The sequence below is a fragment of the Macrotis lagotis genome, chromosome X (assembly GCF_037893015.1).
Source record: "Macrotis lagotis isolate mMagLag1 chromosome X, bilby.v1.9.chrom.fasta, whole genome shotgun sequence".
Classification (NCBI taxonomy): domain Eukaryota; kingdom Metazoa; phylum Chordata; class Mammalia; order Peramelemorphia; family Peramelidae; genus Macrotis; species Macrotis lagotis.
Window position 1 is genome coordinate 528,427,238 of NC_133666.1, and position 20,864 is coordinate 528,448,101.

Consider the following 20,864-nt stretch of genomic DNA (forward strand, 5'->3'; position numbering starts at 1 on the left):
CTGCTAAGCTTAAGGAATGTTTATATAGCAATCAATACAAAGGCGGTGTTGACAAATATTTAACAACTGGGCTTTCCAAAAATAAATGTGTACATTTATACTGTATACTGTATACTGTATACAGTGTATACATGTATACATTTACATGCTTTTAAATTTAATCTGTATCATTAATACTTTCTTAAATCTAGACAATTAACAAAAGAGTAATAACATTACAGGCACTCAAGTATTAAAACCAATTCAATATCCTCTGGAAAAAGAGGGATGAAAAGGTCGTCTCACTATCGTTGTACTTTAAGATTTACTTTTCTCCCCATGGATTCTCCAAATGTATTTGTGGGAGAATACACTACAGGTTTATAGGGAAAATGTTTTATAGTTACTATTCTTTCTATGTAATTTGAGTAAATAGTTTTGCTAAAGAGTTTAGTCTGCTGACTGATTATTGGGCAGAGCACACTGATGAGAGCTTGTGAGTTAATGTTAGGAAGATAGCCATTGATAAGATCAACTCTAGGATCCTTAGAGTAGAAGTAGCAGCTGCTCCTTAGAGATACAACTTATCAGTGGCAGTACAAATTGGGGAAATAAGCCCAAAGAGGGCATTATACTTGAAATGCTCTGAACTAGATTCCTTTCTGACTCTAATATTTTACAATTACTTGTGATTCCTACTCAAACAGCATCATCTGGTCATAGTATGGATATTTCCACACTGATAGATTTAGAACTAGAAGAAACTTTAGAGGCCAATGAAACCAATTCTTTCCTTTTATAGAAGTAATTCAGCTTAATTGACCTTCTCTGTGTTTCTGATACTCCATCACCCCACTTGCTATTCCCCTTGCTTGGGATCTCCTCCTTTCCATCTCATGAATCATTGCTTTTTTTCAAGATGGAACTCATATACTGTCTTTAACAGGAAACCTTTCCTGATTCCTTCCTCCCCAATTGCCAATGTCCTGCTTTTTTGTTTTAAGGTTTTTTTTTTTTTTGGTTTTTGCAAGGCAAATGGGGTTAAGTGGCTTGCCCAAGGCCACACAGCTAGGTAATTATTAAGTGTCTGAGACCGGATTTGAACCCAGGTACTCCTGACTCCAGGGCCTGTGCTTTATCCACTATGCCACCTAGCCACCCCTGCCAATGTCCTTCTTACCAAAGTAATTAATTACTTTGAATTTATTTATATTTCCTTTTTATATTTATTGTATGCATATGTATCTTTGTGTTTAAGCATAAATATCAAAAGAAGACAACTGAAACATCAATTTCTTTGCTTACTTTTCCATCTATTTAACATTTTTATGAGAATAATACATATTTACTTCCAGGACATCATTTATATATAGGTATTAGTAGGAAACAGGCATGTTTTTGGAAAGAAATATTCCATATGAACTTATCTTCTCTATTAGAATTCAAGTTTCTTGAAAACTAGTTTCATTAACTACCTTTATATTCCTACCACATTGTTTGGCACAAAGTAGACATTCAACAAGTGGACTTGTTAATTAATTGACTGATGGGAAGTTGAGATCCTGGGAAGTTAACTGACTTGCCCAAGGTAGTATCCATCAGAGGTGTATTCATTTGGTCTGATTTGTCTGGTGCTTTAATGCAAATGAGCTAAAATGAGGAGGAAAAGGGAAGTAAATTTTAACCATATTTGCTTTCTAAGGTTGACTCATTTCCTAGTTTTATGCAGCTTAGGAAATACTAAGTGATGCTCTTGCTGAAATGACATGAATACTAAAGCTTGGGAAAAAATAACCAAACAAATCATCTGCAATTGACATCATAATGTAACACACTCAGTGCAAACAGAAATCTTCTCACTGCACTAAGCCTAAGGACCTGAAAACCCCAGAGGATCTGGATTTGTGGTTTAATATGTAAACAGCAGCTTGTGCCTAGTTTGAGATTGACTTTCATTCTTTTTAGTGTCTTGTTGTTTTCTTCCTCGGGTCTTATTATTAATCACTTCTTTGGAATAGAATCAGACCTTCAGGATGCTGGTGGGTGGGCTTTTTTTTTAATATCCTAAGAAGCCTCTAAATTGAGGATTTCTATTTCCTTGGCTTACAGAATTTGCATAATTGGTTGCTCGTGCTGCATTTGTGTATATCACTTTTCTGATAACTCTATGCTACATGAAATTTGCTGGCAATTCCCCAAGTGCCATCTTATCAGCAGGCCTGCCTGTAGTTATCCTCACCCCCACCCTCAAGCAGTAGAGCAAATGAAGGAATACTACTTGATGCAGATGTCTGGATTCACCCAAGGCAAACCCCAGCTTTCTGAGATTTCTAGCAGAAATGATTGAATGTTGAGAGCAGCCTATCGTCTTTCTCATCGGCTGAATGGGACCCATGTTTAGGGTTCATGAGTCCCAAGATAATTATTTCTTCTCCCTCACTCTGATACAGACAAACCAGCCTCTCTCTGTTCCTCATTCAAAGCTCTTTATCTTTCATCTCTATGCCTTTATTCTGACTGTCAGCCACACTTGAAATATACTCCCTTCTTACTTTTTTAGAATCCCTTCTCTTCTTTAAGACACAGCTCAAGCATCACTTTCTATGTGAAGCCTTTCTCAGTCTCCTCAATTTCTAGTACCCTCCCTCTTATGATCCCTTGTATTTGTAACCCCCTCCCCCTAGGAGTGCATGCCACATAATATCCATTTAATAAATACTCAATTATTGGTACAATTAAGGTAGCAATGATAAGACCTCTCATGCTGCCTTCTTTTATTTGTACCAGTCTTGGTCTGGATCCATGCTACCTGTATTATTGAAAAAAAATGGTATCATCCCTTAATTATAGGTGTATAAAATCACAGAATACAATCAACATTGTTTTCATATATTTGCCATAACTTCCTCACTAGATTATAAATTCCATGAAGACTAGGTCCATATTTTATTCATCTCTGTGCACTCCAGATTTCCCAGAACAGTGGCTTTCACATAGAAGATACTCAATAAATACTTGTTGAATGAACAGCCCACATTCAGGCTGTTTCTGTTCATAAGCCTAGGGGAAAGCCCATCTATTCTGCTGATCTGGTAGCACTTCCACTTGTTTTTATTTTCAAGTCTAAGTGCCAGGATGTTTCTTAGCGGGGGTGGGGTAGACAGGAAGACAGGCTTAGGACCAGAGGATGGGACCTGAGAAGTTGTAGATAAACAATAGCCTTAGGAATGTCACCAGTCTCTTTGAAAACAAATCTTTCCCAAGACTGTCTGATCTCTTGTCCCACGCACAGGGAGCTTTGGATTCCACTACAATATAGTATGTCAAATAAAAAGATAATACATCATTAGGAAAGTTTAAAATTCAGCAAAGAAGCATTATTGTACAATTTTATTTATAGCATACAGAAAGGTCAGGGACCATTGAGTGGTCTGAGCCCTAGGATAGGTGGGGCCATTTCAGTGATTTGCCCAGGATCACACTGTAAGTTCCTGTACCTGGGCTTGAACTCAAGTGTTTCTTCAGTTGTAACAGGAGATGATGATAATACCTGTCTCATGGTATCTTTTGTGACATTCAAATAAGAGTGTTAATGAGGGAAGGAAGGGGACAAGCATTTTAATGTCTACTGTGTGTGAGGCTCTGTGATAAACACTTTATAAATATTATCTCTTTTCATCCTTTTAACAACCAAAGGAGATAAGTGCTATTATTATTATTATTATTATTTTATTATTTTTTCCATTTTACAGATGGAGAAACTGCAAAGGAATTTTAAGGCACTGTACGAATGTCACTTCAAAATATTGTCCATTTGCTCTGATCCCTTCTACTTTAGAATGACAAGACCACTACCCTCACATTTTGGCTGCTGTCCCTCATGACCTTTCTGAGACTTCTTCTCACTTCTTGTCACTTGATTCCTAATTCTCCAATAAATGACTATCGATTCAGAAAACTCTCCATTTAGCTTCCTTAGGGTCTAGTCTGGTAATTCATCCTTCTTCTAGGTGCACAATGTTGCTCAATTATAGGTACTTATGCCAATAGCCACAGCAATGAGGATCACTCCCTGCTGTCCACTGTCTCTGAGCTGCTCCCCTCTGTCAATTCCTAGTACCTTAGTTAGCCACTGAAGTCTTGAGCTGCCTTGGAATATGACAAGAGAGGGAGGCTTGTAAAGCCAGTTATGGAAAAGGCTGAATTCTTTTAAAAAGTTTAAAATATATTAGAAAACAAAAACAGACAAACCTCTAATGAATTTTCACATTATGTATATTAATGTTGATAGAAATTATGTTTGGGTTTGATACCTTCTGAACTCTTTTGTACTTAATTTCTTCTATTTGGAAAAAAATGACCATATGCTATCTTATAATTATCAGTATACATATTTTTATTATTACTTTGGATTTTTAAGTCCTCTTTCTGAGATCAGGGGTTATGCCTTATTCACTTCCATAGCACCTAGCCCAATTCCTTATTGAAATTAAATATTTAATGAATGATTGAATGAATGTAGAGGGGAGTGCTTTGTGGTCAAGATGTCTGAGGGCATACCATGGTTGACATTCACTAAGATCCTTGCTTTCCAAACTCTGCTATGTACTTGGGAGATACAAAACTTAGATAAGACATAATTCCCATCTTTATGGATCCTTTAGTTCAGTTAGCAACTGGGCGGCACAATGAATAGAGCACCAGGACTGGAGTCAGGAAGACTCATCTTCCTGAGTTCAAATCTGATCTCAAACATGAATTAGCAGACTCCGGACAAGTCACTTAACCCTATTTGCCTCAGTTTCCTCATCTGTAGAATGAACCAGAGAAGGAAATAGCAAACCACTCTAGCAACTTTCCTAAGAAATCCCAGATGGGATCATGAAGAGTTAGATATAACTGAAAATGACTGAATAGCAACAAGAACAAAAAAATAAAAGGGAGATAAGACACAAATATAAAAAATTGTTGTACATAATAAGCTAGAGGCACATAGGCTGAGCAGTGTATGAAACACCTGTCTTAGAGTCAGAAGGATCCGAGTTCAAATCCAACCTTAGACACTTGACACTTGCTAGCTGTGTGACCCTGGGCAAATTACATAACTCCTATTGCCTCTACAAAAGAAAACAAAAGAAAACAAAACAAAATAAGTAAACAAGCCCTTGAGAGATATACAGAAGCAATTGCTATGAAAGGTTCAAGTAGAAGGTTGTTGATAGGAGGTATTTTATTGGATAGGGAGGAATTCATCTGAGGGGATGAAGGATGTTCTAATGATGGGTCAAAGTAAACAAAAAAATAAAAAAGATGGGGATATTCAGGGAATGTTTTGTGGAAACAGACTGCTATCCAATTTGATTGGCATTAGATTACTATCCAATTTGATTGGCATTTGATTGACCTTGAATTCAAGGAGAAGTAGTTTTTCTTGACTTTAGCTGACAATAGGCAGACACAAAATTATGGAGCAAGAGAAATAAAATGTTCTGACCTATGTAGAAGGAATGTGGTCCTGGCAATACTTATATAGGAGCAAGGAACACCATGGAGGAAGGAAGAACTGTTGGGAGGTTTTTGTAATAATTCAGGAAAATGGTAATGAAGAAAAAAGAAAGGATGAATACAAGAGATATAACAGAGATGGAGTCAGCTGACTAAGATAACTAAGAAGTGAGGAAGTAGTCAATAGCATTTATTAAGGGTCCTCTCCATATTAGGTACTGTGCTAAAGAGAGGAAGATTTGGAAAAAAGCCCACCTATATTTTGAACTGGGGAAGCTGGATAAATTTTGGTGCCAATGATGGAAATAGAAAAGTTAAAAGAAAGCATGAGTTTAGGGGAAAGGATAATAAATATAGTTTTGGACACACTGAATAAAGTAACAATGAGAACTTCAAGTCCTGATGGAGGACTGAGATCTGTGGGTCTGGAGCTTAGTTCAGAAGTAAGAATTAAAGAGTCATATTTGGAGTCAGGAGTACCTGAGTTCAAATTCTGACTCAGACACTTAATAATTACCTAGCTGTGTGGCCTTGGGCAAGTCACTTAACCCCATTTGTCTTGCAAAAACCTAAAAAAAAAGAGTCATATTTGGTAATCATTTGGAGGGAGGTGGTGATTGAAGTCTTAGGAGTAAATGAAATTGCCCAAGGGAGCATGAAGAGATAGAAGAGAAGAAGGCAAAGGACAGGACTTAGGGAAATATCTACTGAAGTATCAAAGGGGATAAAGATGAGCTTGGAGAAGGAAGATGTAGTAATTTTGAAGCCAAGGGAAGAAAGAACATTACAGAATTATAGTCTTAGAGTTAAAAGGAACCTTAGAGTTTACTGAGTCTAAACTCCTCATTTTACAGATGAGGCACAATGAATCAATCAATAAACATTAACTAAGTACCTATGCAGACTCTGTGCTAAGAATGACATATAAATTCAACAAATGAAACAATTCCTAATTGAAAGTAAGACACCAAGGATATTTTTATCTATCTATATCTACATCTATTTATGATTTATATTTATTCTTTTAACATTATTATATTTTAGATATTATTTAACTATTTTATGTTTATAAATATAAATATATAATATATTTAAGTATATATAAGTATATTTAAGGTATAAGTTGTCATATAAATTTAAGCATATATAAGACTATTTTGTGGAGAACTCAGAGAGGGCAAGTACTTACATGGGGTCAGAAAAAAGCAATACAAAGATACTCAAGTTCACTCTTAAGAATTTTGAAATTAATTGTGTGACACTGGCACAGGACCACCTAGCCTGGCATGTCCTCATCAGAGAGGGTGCTGTCTCTTATGAGCAAAGAAGAATTGAAGTAGCTCAAAATAAACAAGAGATGAGCAAATTTGGAGAATCCATCCCAAAAGTTCACATAGTTTATTTGTGCCTGACCTGAGGTAGAACATTCCAAACTCATACTGGTCTGATCCACCACAGTTGGACACAATGTAACTTGTCTCTAACATAGTGAAGCCATTTGGTCCTCTTCAAGAAAGAAGGACTTCAATCAACCAATTATATATATTTTATATTTAATTATTACAGAATAAATATAAAAAGAATAAATATATGGAAACTAAATACAAGGTAATTTGAGAGGAAGAGCATATTTGAAAGGATTAGGAAAGCTTCATGGAGAAGGTAATGTTTCAGCTAGATCTTGAAGGAAGAGAGGGATTCTCTGGAGCAAAGATGAGGAGAAAGTGCCTTCTAGGTCTGGGAAGGGGGATGGAATCTTAAAAGGAAGAGAAATGGGAGACGGAATGTTATGCTGGAGAAACAGAGAGAAGGTCTGTATGGATGGATCACCTAGTGTAGAATAGAGAATAATGCATCAAAAAGTTGGAAAAATTGATTGAACAAGGATGACAGGGGCTTGAGTTTATAGTTGATTCTAGTTATGTTTGTACTTAATTCTTGGAGAAGACCACGAATCAAGGTGATGCCATGATAAGCAAGTGAGTTGAATCTGAGTGAGGGAGTGCTGTGCAAAAGCCACCAGTCTCACTTTCTTCTCCTCTGGAGGGGAACACTTGAATAGGGAACATGTGACCAAAAAACATGCATACTCAGTAATTCATGTTTCTAATATCCTTCCTACACTGGAACCTTTCCCTACTAGACACCTCTGTACTTTATTAACTTTTATGTCACAGTAGCTGGGGACAATGGATGCAATGCTTCTTGTTTGCTATGGAATTCCTATGATTCTGCCTTTAAGCTGCAAGATGCTTTTTCTTCTGAGTTGGGGGTGAGATGTATGTGACAAAGGAAATCTTCTGTTGATCTATCCTCTTTGTTGTGCTGCTCTCTGCTGGCATCTCTATGGAATTATTTACTCTGCTCTGCTGATCTTCAACTGACTGGAAGTCTCTTCTTCCAAGGAAGAGTGGTCCAGGGTATTTTAGTATTTTGGGTTTGTTTATTTGTTTTGGTTAGTACTTCACACCCAGGCATGGAAGGACAGAGAAGTCTTTGGTCTTTAAATCTATCTTTAAAGCTGAGTTTTTCTGTGGCCCCTCACTCAGACTTTGTTATTTTAAACTCATATTTGAATTATGATCAGGGAAATTCCTTTGAACTCTCATCATATCACTGGGGATAAGCTTGGGTCCTTGTAAATCACTTTAAGAGCAAAACTAGGAAGAACTGGGTGGAGTTAGTAAAGCTAATGATCTTCCATGAACCATGGAATTCATAAACTTTATTTTATACCTCTTCTGCCCTGCCCCAACCTCTAAATCCCTCCACTGTCTGGACCATCCAAAAAATAACCAGTTTTTCAACATATGGTCTTCAAGAAAATGGTTTGTGGATCAGTTTTTAACCGAACAGAGGCTATATTCTTTAACTTTGGAAACATGTTGCTAACATTGACTATTGTATCTATGATTTTCTGCCTCTTACTGATACTGATTGTGAGACTTGAACATTGTATTTGACTAAAGTTTTGTCCCTTTCCTAACTGACTTAATTTATAGTGCTGAAGTCATTGTATATTCTTCTGCTCACTTTTCTTTATTCTCATAATATCATAGAAGTGTTGGTATGACTCGTTTTTGATGTTGTTTTATTATAATTGCTGCTTCCTTTTAAAATATTCTTAATATCCTAATAAGGCTCTTCTAGAATACTTCTTAGAATTGAAGTCAAGTGCAATAGCCTATAGTTTGTAGGCTTCTTTTCCCTTTCCTTTTCAAAAAAATAATTGAAATATCTCAAAGGGAACATGGGATGTATAAATTTAGAGAATTCTCTAGTCCTGTTCTTCATAATCTCCCTTCTCTATCCATTGTGCCACCTGATTTCCCCTTCACAATTTTTGAAAGATTGCTATTTTAGAAATTAAATCTCCTAATTCTTTCATTAGTTTAGGATACATTTTATCTGGGCTCATTGATTTGAATTCACTAAGGACAGCTTTATACTTTTATTATTTAACTATTTATCTTAGAATGTAATGTCTATGGTGTGACCCAATCACTGTTTTGACTGAAGTGAGGTAGAGAAGAAAGTCTTTGGTGCTGAAGGGATTGAGAAAAATACATGGTCAATTTGGTTGTTAGATGGGTCATTAACATAATGGTGCTTAATTATGGGAGAATGTTGGATGGTAGTCTGCCTATTATTGGACAACAGCGTCCAACACAGGCATAAGGTTTTAGTGACATGGACTGAGAAAAGGAAGTAGGGAAGAGCTCATTTAATAAGAACTTGGGGGGGGGTGGCTAGGTGGCGGCTAGGTGGTGTAGTGGATAAAGCACCGGCCTTGGAGTCAGGAGTACCTGGGTTCAAATCCAGGCTCAGACATTTAATAATTACCTAGTTGTGTGGCCTTGGACAAGCCACTTAACCCCATTTGCCTTGTAAAAATAAAAAAAATAAGAACTTAGGGATGAAAAATGAAAATTTATGAAAAACTTCTTCATTAGACATAGGAGAATAATCAGAGGTTGTCTCAATGAGGAAAGCAATTTTGGAACCAGGATTAAGAGAAATCTCACTTTGCAACAAATATTGTGATAAACTATGTAAAACTTTTAAGTAATTTTAAATTTAATTAACTTAAATTTAATTAATTTTTTATTAATAATTAAATTTAATTAAAAATTTAAGTTTAAGTAACAACTATTATCATTTAGGTGGGAAAATGATTGACTGGTAAAAATTATTTGGAATAATAGAATCAAAGACAGCCTCCACAGTTGAGACTCAGGTTGAAGGAAACAAGAATTTGTAAGTCAAATTCAAGCTTCTCTGATCTACCAATCTCACTTTGCAGCTTAGCCATTTTTTTTTATTTCAGAATAGCCGTTTACCTTAAACTCCAAGGACCCTGTTAGTTGCTTCTCTTCAACATGATTCTCTCTCTCTTCTTCCCTCTCCTGCCCCCCCCACTCACTTTCCTATTTATACTGTTTGCTCTTCACAGGTAAACCTAACTTTATATCTCATCATGGAATCATTTCTACTTTCTGTTTTTTTTAAGCCTCAAGGTAGTACAACAAAAAACTTACCTCCTTTCCTTCTTCCACAGAAAGAAAATTTTGGGAAATCCATTTCACAAACAGGATATGAAAAGGAATACAAGGACTTTCCCATTGAGAAAAGACTGATGTCAAGAAACAGCTCTTTGATGTCATATCCTAAACAACAGAGAAGAGTGGGTTTGCAAAAGTTGTAGAGAGCAAGATCGACCTTTTTTTTTTAGCTTTATATTAACATCTGTGTTAGTGTGAACCAGATAATCATTCATTTTCAGAAAAAAGGTCACCTTGTTTCCTTGGTTTTTGGATATGGTCCTTGTCATGCTGTATTGTTGGATAGTGTTGAAATAGATAAAACTCATGGAATTGAAAACAGACCTTTCTAGTTCTTTATTTTTCATCAGTCCTCTAGATTCTTTTAACCTCATATGACAATTTTCCAATCTGCTCAATACCACAAATAGTCAAGCTGAGAGTTTTATGAGTCTTTTTATGTCATATTTGTATGATGGGGTCATAAATCACAAAACATGCAAATAACATTATTTCTAGCTCTCAGGAATTAAACCATTGAAACTAAACACCTCAAAACTTTTGGTATGAGTTTGTTAAATTCCAGATATTAGGAATGAAATTTCCAAAGCCTTCCAAATGAAAATTTAATTTGTTTACCTGCTTTTTGATCCAAACAATAACCATTTTATGTACTAACAATAGCAAAGTTCCAGTATCTGCAGATGGAGATGGAAGTACGACATTATTGTCATTCTACTCCCAGAAATCCTGGCAATGTCTGTAAAATTACAGAAGAGTCTTCACTGTGAAATGTAATGCAATAATCCAAGAAAGGACAATGATTCAAATGTCTCTAGTTGCCTTGTTTAACACTTACTAAATTCTAGTATTATTCTATGTGTTTATGGTGTATATGTCAAGGCAGCTTGACTTTTAGAATATAATTTTAAAATAGGGCTTCACTAATACATGATCAACTAATAAGTAATCTCTACAGCATATCATATTTTTAAAAGGCACTTTCAAATCCATTACCTCAGTGTGTTTCTCTAACAAACAATTAGAGTAGAGAAAAACGGTATTAATTCTGCTTTATGGATGAGAAAATTAAATCTCAGAAAAGAGAACTTACTTTGCACTAAATTACACTGTGAGTTAGAAACAGAGTTGAGATTAGAATCTTATTTTTTAAAAATCTTTCTCTCTCTCTCTCTGTCTTTCTGTCTTTTCTCCATTTTTCTGTCTGTTTCTCCGTCTTTCTGTCTGTTTCTCTGTCTTTCTGTCTCTCTCTCTGTCTCTGTCTCTGTCTCTCCTCCCCTCATTGCCAATAGGCAACTTGGTAATATAAATTTATTTAGTGCAAGTATGTGGTGTCAATGAAATGTAGACTATGTTAGTGCATCTATGAATAATGATATAGACTTACATGTGACCTCAAATGGGGTCTTGATGAGTTGGAACATGACTGAAAATGACTGAACAAAATAAGAAGAAAAAGACAATGGAGAAAGTTTTAGAATCATAGAATGTCTGAGCTGGTAGACACCTTGGAGACCATTTATTCCAGGAGTTCTTAACCTTATTTCTTTCATGATCTCCTTTGACAATCTTGGAAAGCTTATGAACTCGTTAGGACAATATTTTTAAATGCATAAAATAAAATATACAAAACACAATTATCAAAATAATTTTAAAAAGTCACATAGTTTAGGATCTCTTGATTTACAAATGATGAAATTTAGGCCTTCTGAAGAAAAATGATCAGACAAAGTTACATAGGCTATAGTAGCAAAATTGGTATTTGAATTCATGCCTTTTTTCTTCATATAACTCTGCTATATATACACATATACCAATACCATACACATACACACAATATAGATAGACAGATAGACAGGTAAAACTATCTAGCTAGTAGCTAGAGCTTTCTTCAGAGGAAAAGTGGAAGCCAACCGATCATAACTATTGATAGAGAAAACTTGATAGATTTGCTTGAGGTGGGAGATAACTGTTGAGGAAAAGGTTCAGCTAAAAGATGAGTGAAAGTCATGAAAACAGAGGAAAATGTGGTAGTTTATGTAGTTAAAAAAGCATAATTTTTTTAGCTTAGGTTTTTATTCACATTGTGCATGTGTACATGTACATGTCATTCCCAACAGAATGAAAACTTTTTTTTTGTCTTTGTAACCTTAGCATCTATCCTGCTATTTAAAATTTTTTTTCTTTTGGTAAAGGAATTTCTATTATTGTGAATCAGCAACTACTCTGTAATTTTTTATTTTTGTGTCTTAATTTAGTGCTTCCCTTCAAGATTATTTCCCATTAATCTGTATATGGTGGTTCTTTATATGTGGTTTCTCTCATTAGACAGGGCCTCCATAGTTTTGTCTCTTTTTGTGTTCCCAGAACTGAGAACCTTGGGGTTAGCACATGGTAAGTGCTTAATTAATGGTTGTTGACTGATTTACTAGCACAATGCCTGTAATATAATCAATGTTAAATCATTACTTATTGATTGATTTATTGATCGATCATGATCCTCTCTTCTGATTGGTCAGCATTGTTGTCTCATGCCTAGGACATCCATACTTCTTTTCCAGCTTCACTATTGGCTTTCTGAACTTTCCACTTCCTCACCAACAGCCTTGCTCCTCTATAGATCCCATTTCATCTCTCTTCTTTTACAGCTCCCTTGCATGTGACATCATCACCCATCATAATGTAAGCTCCTATGAGGAAGGGACTTCTTTTTTGGCTTGTATTTATATTTGCAGCATTTAGCACAGTAACTTATACATAGTAATCACTTAATAAATATTGTATCTATTAATCAATCTATCTACCTATCTATCCAATTATCTACAAGTTTTTTGTCCAGGTTTGAGTGTACATAACTGTATATTTGCACACCTGTTTCTCTATGTATATATACACATGTATTGTGTATCCATTGATCTGTCTATTGAACTCTTGGTCTGTCTACCTACCCTTTGTCTGTCAGTGTATATATATATATATATATACATATATATATATTTATATTTATATATATATACATATATATGTGTATCTATCTACATGCCTATTTGTGAGTGTATTTGTATGTGTGTATGTATATATATATATATATAAAACAATATGTATATATGTTCTTTCCCTCTGCCTCTTTGTCTCCCTCTCTCCCTCTCTCTGTCTACCCAACCCTGGCTGCATATATATGCATGCATCTGTCTGCATGTCTGTCTGTATGGTTATATGTATATACATATTCTCTGTCTAATTACCTGCCTGTCTATATATACTATATATATGTTTATCTATCTATCTATCTATCTATCTATCTATCTATCTATCTATCTATCTATCTACCTATCATAGTCTTAGAGAATTTTCTAGGGGAAATGAGAGATTAAGTGACTTGCCAGGATCAAACAGGCTATATGTATATGCCAATAGCATGAAATGAATTCAGGTCTTCCTGCTTCCTCTCACTTGTCACATGGTAGTTGTTTAATAAATACTTACTAAATTATTGTTTCATCAATAGGTGTTTAAATATGGAGTGATCTTACATGCAAAATATAGCAAAATCCTACCACTTGAAACTTGATGAAAATATTTCAATGGAGACCTTTTAATAATTAGAGTAACCACAGGGCTAGATTAATTTCAGAGACATAATTACATCTAAGTTAAAAAAGGAGAAATTCAATTCCAACTACACAATCTAGGGGTCACTTCTCTTTAGGGGGTCATGCCAATATTTAAGAGTTTCCTTGTGAGGGAGAGGTACAAAACATGCTGATGGTGGAGGATTTGTATGTTGTTGAGACAATTGCTTCACATCAAATTGTTGAGCAGATTGACAGTCATAATGTATTGAGAACCAAATACTTAGCTTATTGTTGAGTCTTTTGATTCCAGTTTTTTCTGTCATCATGCTCACTTAAATGAGTGCCTAAAGTACATATTAATTGAACAGCTTATTAGATGTGGTTTCTGCCTATGGAATTTATCCTCTAAACAGACAAATGAGAGATGAGAAGAAAATACAGTGCATTGTAGAGAAGACAGTGATATTGTAAGGCAAGTCATCTTGGCGGTTGGAAAATATATAAAATATATAAATATATAAAATATATAAAAATCTTACTTTAAATGTTTAAGTTGGTAATTTTTACTTACTCAGAATAATTCCAAATCGAATTTTGAGATTTTCACTTAATGGATTGTTACAATGGTCCACAGAGAAGCCAAAGTCTTGTAGTGGATCTGTCACAAGGAAAACAATAGATTGTTTTCATTTCCATCATTAAATCTTATATTAGATAGTTCGCTGGTATATATAAGACCTTGGATCTAGAATCAGAAAGGCTGCGCACAGACATTCAACTGATAAGACTTTGAGCAAGTCATTTAACTTCTCTGTTTCCTCATCTGTAAGAAAGGATTTAAAATTAGTATTTACATCAAAAGGCAGATATAAGAAACAACTACTTTCTAAGTCTTAAAGTTCTATATACTTATTAGCTACATTTTAAAAAAAGTTAACTATATTCACAAATCTTGTATCTATTTTATGACACAAAGAACAGAGCACTGTACTTGGGAATCAGAAAGAACTGGGTTCATGTCCAGCCTCACACCCTTACTACAGTGTGACTCTGTGCAAGTCCATTAACTTCTGTTTACCTCAATTTCTACAACTCTAAAATGGGAATAGTTGCAGCTCCCATCTCACAGGGTGCTTGTGAGACTCAAATGAGATAATAAATGCAAAAAAACCCCTTGCAACACTTAGCTCAACAATCTTTTGAGGTATGTATGAATTTTAGCCCCTTTTTACAGATGAGGAAGCAAGAGAGGTTAAGGTTACTGCCTGTTATATTGCAGACACTGTATAAATGCTTATTTCCTTTCCTTCTTTTTTCTAAATACTCTTCTTTAAAAAATTTATCTGTCCAACTCTCCATTTTTTATGTCCTTTGAAATTGTTATAAATCTTTAAAGATTTTTCTGTTTCATATAGATACTGAATATTTAAATTTAAAGCAGGCATCATTTCTTCTTTGTTTTTGTATCCCTAGCATTAGAGTGAGGAACTGTTCCTCATACTTAATAAATGCTTATTGATTGATAGAATTTACTAAGCACTCTCACAGACTTTATATCTCATTTGGTCTTCCCCCAAACTCTGTGAAGTAGGCAGGTTAGATACTACCTCAGTACAGTGAATTCTGCTATAATGCATATTTTGAAAACTCAAATTTGTTTCAATCTGATTACATTAAGGAATAATTTGAATCCAACATGAATTTTGATTTGTTATGCACAGTTTCACCTGAAACAGTGAGAAGACAAACTACACTTAGTTGAATTGAATCACCAAAAAAATGAATAAAACACACATGTGTATACCTCCAACAGCTATTAAGCTACTTCAGATCACCAAGTATATTATCCTCCAGGATTAGCTTTTGCTATTCTTTCAAACTTAGATAGTTTTTTTTTATTAAAAAGTACTCTTTCAAAACCACAAGTTGTACGAATCCTGAAGTTGTAGCCCATAAAGGTCATCCCCTCTCCTGTAGTCTTCAACTTTACCAGCCTAGAACTAGGGGTATGAGAGCATAGTCTGAGCAGTGGGCTGAAGTTGAGAACTTCTAGAACTTCAAGATATTTCATTTGTTCTCTCCATTTATGGATATTTTCTGGTTCTGACTATAATCAATCCACTTGTGAAATAGTAGCATAAGTATCAGCTGGACCATTACACTCCTGGTTGTATTCTCTATTCGTCACTCCATCAATAGCATGCTGTTATTCAATCAATTCAAACCTGTTCAACTCTTCATGACCCCATTTGGGGTTTTCTTGGCAAAGATATTGGAGTGGTTTGCCATTTCCTTCCTGAGGCAGCTATGTAGTAGAGTAGATATAGTGCTGACTCTGGAGTCAGGAGAACCTGAGTTCAAATCTGGTCTCAGACACTTATTAGCCATGTGACTTGGGCAAACCACTTAACCCCATTTACCAGTTTCCTCATCTGCAAAATGAGTTGTAGAACTACTCTAGTATTTTTGCTAAGAAAACCCTAAATGTGGCCACAAAGTCATGTACATACTATTGTTGTAATATTTATATATATTTCTTAACCATTTGAAATGTATAAAATTGTGTCATTGTTTTTATTAGGTTCATAACTTTTTTAATGTGTCACTAACGAAGTTTTGGAATATTTTATTCCAATTCCATTTTTACAATAGGTACTTTGCTTTTTGTTGCTCAATTCTGAGAGTGCTGAGTTGAAGCAATGAATACATCCCAACATCCCAGAACTGATTGTCCTTCAAAAGGTCATGACTTAATGAGTGAGGTCAACAAATCAAATCAACAAACATTTATTTAGGTTTTGCTTGCTATATCCCAGGTACTGTGCTAGAAATAGAAATAAAACCAGAAAGTCCTCAAAGAGCTTACCTTTTAATGAAGAAAGACAACATAACAAAATGGAGATTGAAATGTAGAGGCAGGGAGGAAGAAAATGAAGGGTAGAGTAGGGAAAGTTTAGAAAGACAAGAGTGCATTCAGGAGAGATCTACCCTTTGATGTAGATCACAACTTCTCCAAGACTAAGTTGATGACTTCATGAGTTGCTATGGTCCCCAAATTAAAATACTTGGTGTTCAACTTTTCCATTATCTGCCTCTCCATACTTAAGCAGTAAGATCCTCAGATGATAGACATATTATGTACTGATGAGCCAGTATTAGAAGCCTCTTGGTAGGACTTTCTAGAACTTATATTCTACTGCCTTTTGAAAATCTAAGGTCACTTCCAGGACTTACAAGATCTATGACAAATGTTCTATGCACCTCATTTTCAACTAAAACCCTATTTGCCCAGTCCTCATTTAATAAGTATAACTTATTTGACACAATTTGAATTGCTATTTAATTTTTCCCCATGCCTTTATTTTGTCTTCTCCATTTGTATAAAAAACAAAAAATTAACTCATATAAAGCAATCATCACAATAAAAAGGCCAAAATAGATCAGAAATTGCTTTAGCCAGTCAGCACATGATAGCTCTGCCAGATGGAGAGAGATGGCAGCCAAGGGCAACACTGGTTTAGAATATAAAATCATTTTTGCAATACTATAGATGAGACTATTGTGAGGCAATAAAAAATTACTTCATAAAAACCAAAGCAGTGAAAATGATGGGCAAGAAAGATGGACATATAGAATTTAACCAAGATGTACACTGTCAAATAAATTAAAAGATGAAACTGAGAGGACAAAAAGAGAGATGGAAAATTGAACAGATAGCCTTTCACAAATGATTTCCTATAAAATGATACATCTTTATAGTTACATTGAAGATACATTGAAAGATACAGGAAGTAAAATATTCCAATTTGTTTATTGTTTATAACTCATCCCCTAATATTTGGCATGCCACAAAAACTTCTTTAAACCTTCTAAAATGAAAAATATCTCATCTATATGTTAAGATCATAAAAGATTCCTTGTCAAATGCAACCACTGAGATAACTGTCTAGTGATCACTCTATTAATATCAATTGAAGGAGTTAGCATTTACATAGTGAATACTAAGGGTAGCTAGGTGTTGAATGGATAGAATGCGAGACCTAGAATCATGAAGACTTATCTTCCTGGTTCAAATCCAGCCTTAGACACTTACCAATTGAGAAGAGATGAGAAAATGCAAATCCTTCTCTTCTTTTAACAGTTGGGGGCTATGAGTACAGAACATTGTATAGTCAGTCAGATCCTGGGCAAGTCACCTAAACCTGTTTTGCCTCAGTTCCTTGTCTGTAAAATGGTCTAGAGAAGGAAATGGCAAACCATTCCAGGATCTTTGTGATACTGACTAAATGGACTCACAAAGAATTGAACATGACTGAAACAAATGAACAACAATGAAAACTCAGGAGAAAGAGTAGGGCAGGATATGGTAGACTGAGAGCTATCATCAAAGATATGATAATTGAATCCATAGGAGAGAACCCAGGAAAGAGTCCTAGGATATATCTATATAGCTATAGAAACAGGGTGAGATATGAATGACATTTGCAAAGGATACCATTAGGGATTGATCTACTTGGTAGGAAGGAAACCATGGCAGGGCAGTGTCATGAAAATTTAGGGAGGAGATAGTAGCCAGATAGAGGGAGTGAGTGGTCAACAATGTGAGATGCTCCAGAAAAGGTGAAGTAGTATGAGATCAGGCCTAAGATCAGGTCATTGGACTTGGCAATAAAGCAATAAGTGGGACTTGATGCCCTTAACATGAGAACGTCTCCAAACATGAAAAAGGGGGATGTGAACAAACATTTGTACTGCTGTGTATCAGATTTGGTACAATTTGGTACAAAATAAAGCAATAATTTACCAGTGTTGTCCTTGGCTGAAATCTCTCTCCATCTGGAAGAGATATCAAATGGTGAATGGCTTAGGCAATTTCTGATCTATTTTGGCCTTTTTATTGTGATGACTGCTTTATATGAGTTAACTTTTTGTTTTTTTATGTAAATGGAGAAGTCAAAATAAGGGCATGGGGAAAAACAGTTTAATTTAATAAAGTTGTATTTGTAGTAAGCATAAAGTTTTTCTAAAGTAGTGGCAACAGGAACAAATTTCAAGGAAATGAGAATTAAGTGGTAGGTGGATGCACTATATCAAGATAGATTTTTCTATGAACATAAAACAGGAAGACATATTCAATAAAGATGATCACTTCTATTATATAGTTGTTGGACAGGGTTTTGAGGGAAAAGTGATTACTGATGGCTAGTAAACTACAAATGCTCCTGATAAGTCTTTTTCTAAGCCCTCAACACCAAACTTGTGTGGGCAGCAGAGAAAGCAACAACTTCATTTTGCCTGCAGTTCTTCTATCTTACCCCTTTGAATCACAGTTGAAACAACAAGGACAGTCCTATCTATCAGGGTAGGGTTATTTTCTGTTACTAGCCCCCAGCAACAGGCCTGTACTATCCTAAGGGACTTCATATCCAATTCAATTCATGTCTATATAGAAATCTATATAAGCTTTGTTCTTTTCTTCCTTGAGGAGTCTCTGCCTTTGTTTGAGAGGTTCCCTTGTTGCCAAAACATTGTTGAGTCCTAAATTCAGGATCTTAGGTTTGGATTATGGTTTTGGTTTGGGATGGGGTTTGGTTCCGATTCTAGTTTGTTGTATTACATCCAAATCTAGTACATAGTAGGACAAATGTTTGTTCACTTCCCCCCTTCTTCTGTTTAGAGATGCTCTCATGTTAAGGGCGTCAGATCCCAGAACATTTCAGGGGCTTCTCAATTAAACTGATGATAATACAAAAGAAATTGTTCTAATAATCTATACAAGACAAACTAAATGGATGAAAAATACCTAGTATTTGGATTTTGACATGTATGTGAATGATCAGTCTATTGAATAAGTACATCAGGGTTTATTTTATGAATGTCTTCTGTATTCCTATCTCCATATCCCTATTTTCACATTTCTTTTTTTTATCTACATATCTATCTAGAATAAACAATGCAGATGCAAAATGAGTCGAAGAACTGAACTCAGATTTGAAAAGGAGAAAGTAAAGTTTGCTTTTGAAAAATTGTTCAGTGCCTTTAACTCCCCTTGTGTCAATATCACACCAAACCCCATCTTTTTTTAAACACGTGAATATTCTCTCTTGGTCTCAGTTCTTTCACCTGTAAGATGATTGCTGAATCTGGTGACCTTTAAGATCCCTTCCACCTTTAAGTCTGATTCTTTGATGGTTAGAAGTCTTAGGCTTCATGATTAATTTTCCTGGTGCACTCCATTTAAATTCTGAATATTTTAGTTTTTATCCCTTTACATATCACTTTCCAATGCCTCTGAATCCATAATTTCACACCCTAAAAAAACAGTAGCAGCAAAGAAAATGTTAGGGCAATTGCTGCAGTACTGTTGCTTTGATTGTAAAATTGCCTTGGTAGAACATTATCTATTCTGGTATCTGGTAGGTCTTCTTCTGTACTATATTTGCTACAAAACTCTTTCTGTGTGTGTGTGTGTGTGTGTGTGTGTGTGTGTGTAGGCCTAGACTAATACAGTAAATATGGCATATTCATAGAGAGAGAACTTTGAAGTCAGACCTGAGTGTTAAGTCCTTCTCTGGCACATATTATTAGTATAATTATGAGCAAATCTTTATCATATTAGAACTCCTAGCAACTCTCTAAAACAGTTACTGATCTGCATGGATGGAAGGATATTCATATACTGATGAATATATAATCATAAATCAGGGTCACAGGGACCTTTAGAAAAAAAAGTAACTTTAAAAGGTAGGGGAATATAAGTCTACTTTTGAAGAGAGATAAAAGAAGATAATTATGTATTGCTTGGTTAAATGATAGTTACAGAGTGATTCTTCAATTTGTAAATATTTAATAGATTTAGGGAGGAAGAAAGGAATAAACTTAAGAACAGGTAGAAGAAATGAAAGAAAAGCATCTGTTTTGATGTTAGGCAAATGGTAAATTTTCAAGTAGTATCATGAAAGAAACAGTGGGGAAAAACACAAAGAGACTGCTAGAAAGTATTTTGGTCAGTTTGAATTGGAGAAGAAGCAAGTTTTGCTTTTCTTTGGGAAGGGTGTTTGTCTATTAAAATTTTTGTAATGGCTTTTAAGAATGATCCATTGAGTTTGTCTCTAAAGGAGCAATGTGAAAAATGCAAATACTTTTCTTCTCTGAAGAGTTGGAGGGCTATGAGCACAGAACATTACTTACACAGTTAGATTTATTTGACGTGCTGGTTAGTTCACCAAATTGATTTGTTTTC

General features: G+C 35.0%; 1 protein-coding gene across 1 annotated transcript in view; it reads right to left on the reverse strand.

Moving 5' to 3' along the window:
* LY86 (lymphocyte antigen 86) overlaps positions 1 to 20,864 on the reverse strand; it is a 147,060-nt gene that overhangs the window by 43,182 nt on the left and 83,014 nt on the right. The window contains 2 exon segments of the mRNA XM_074208361.1: positions 10,023 to 10,151; positions 14,193 to 14,279. Coding sequence (XP_074064462.1) covers positions 10,023 to 10,151; positions 14,193 to 14,279 — 216 coding nt within the window.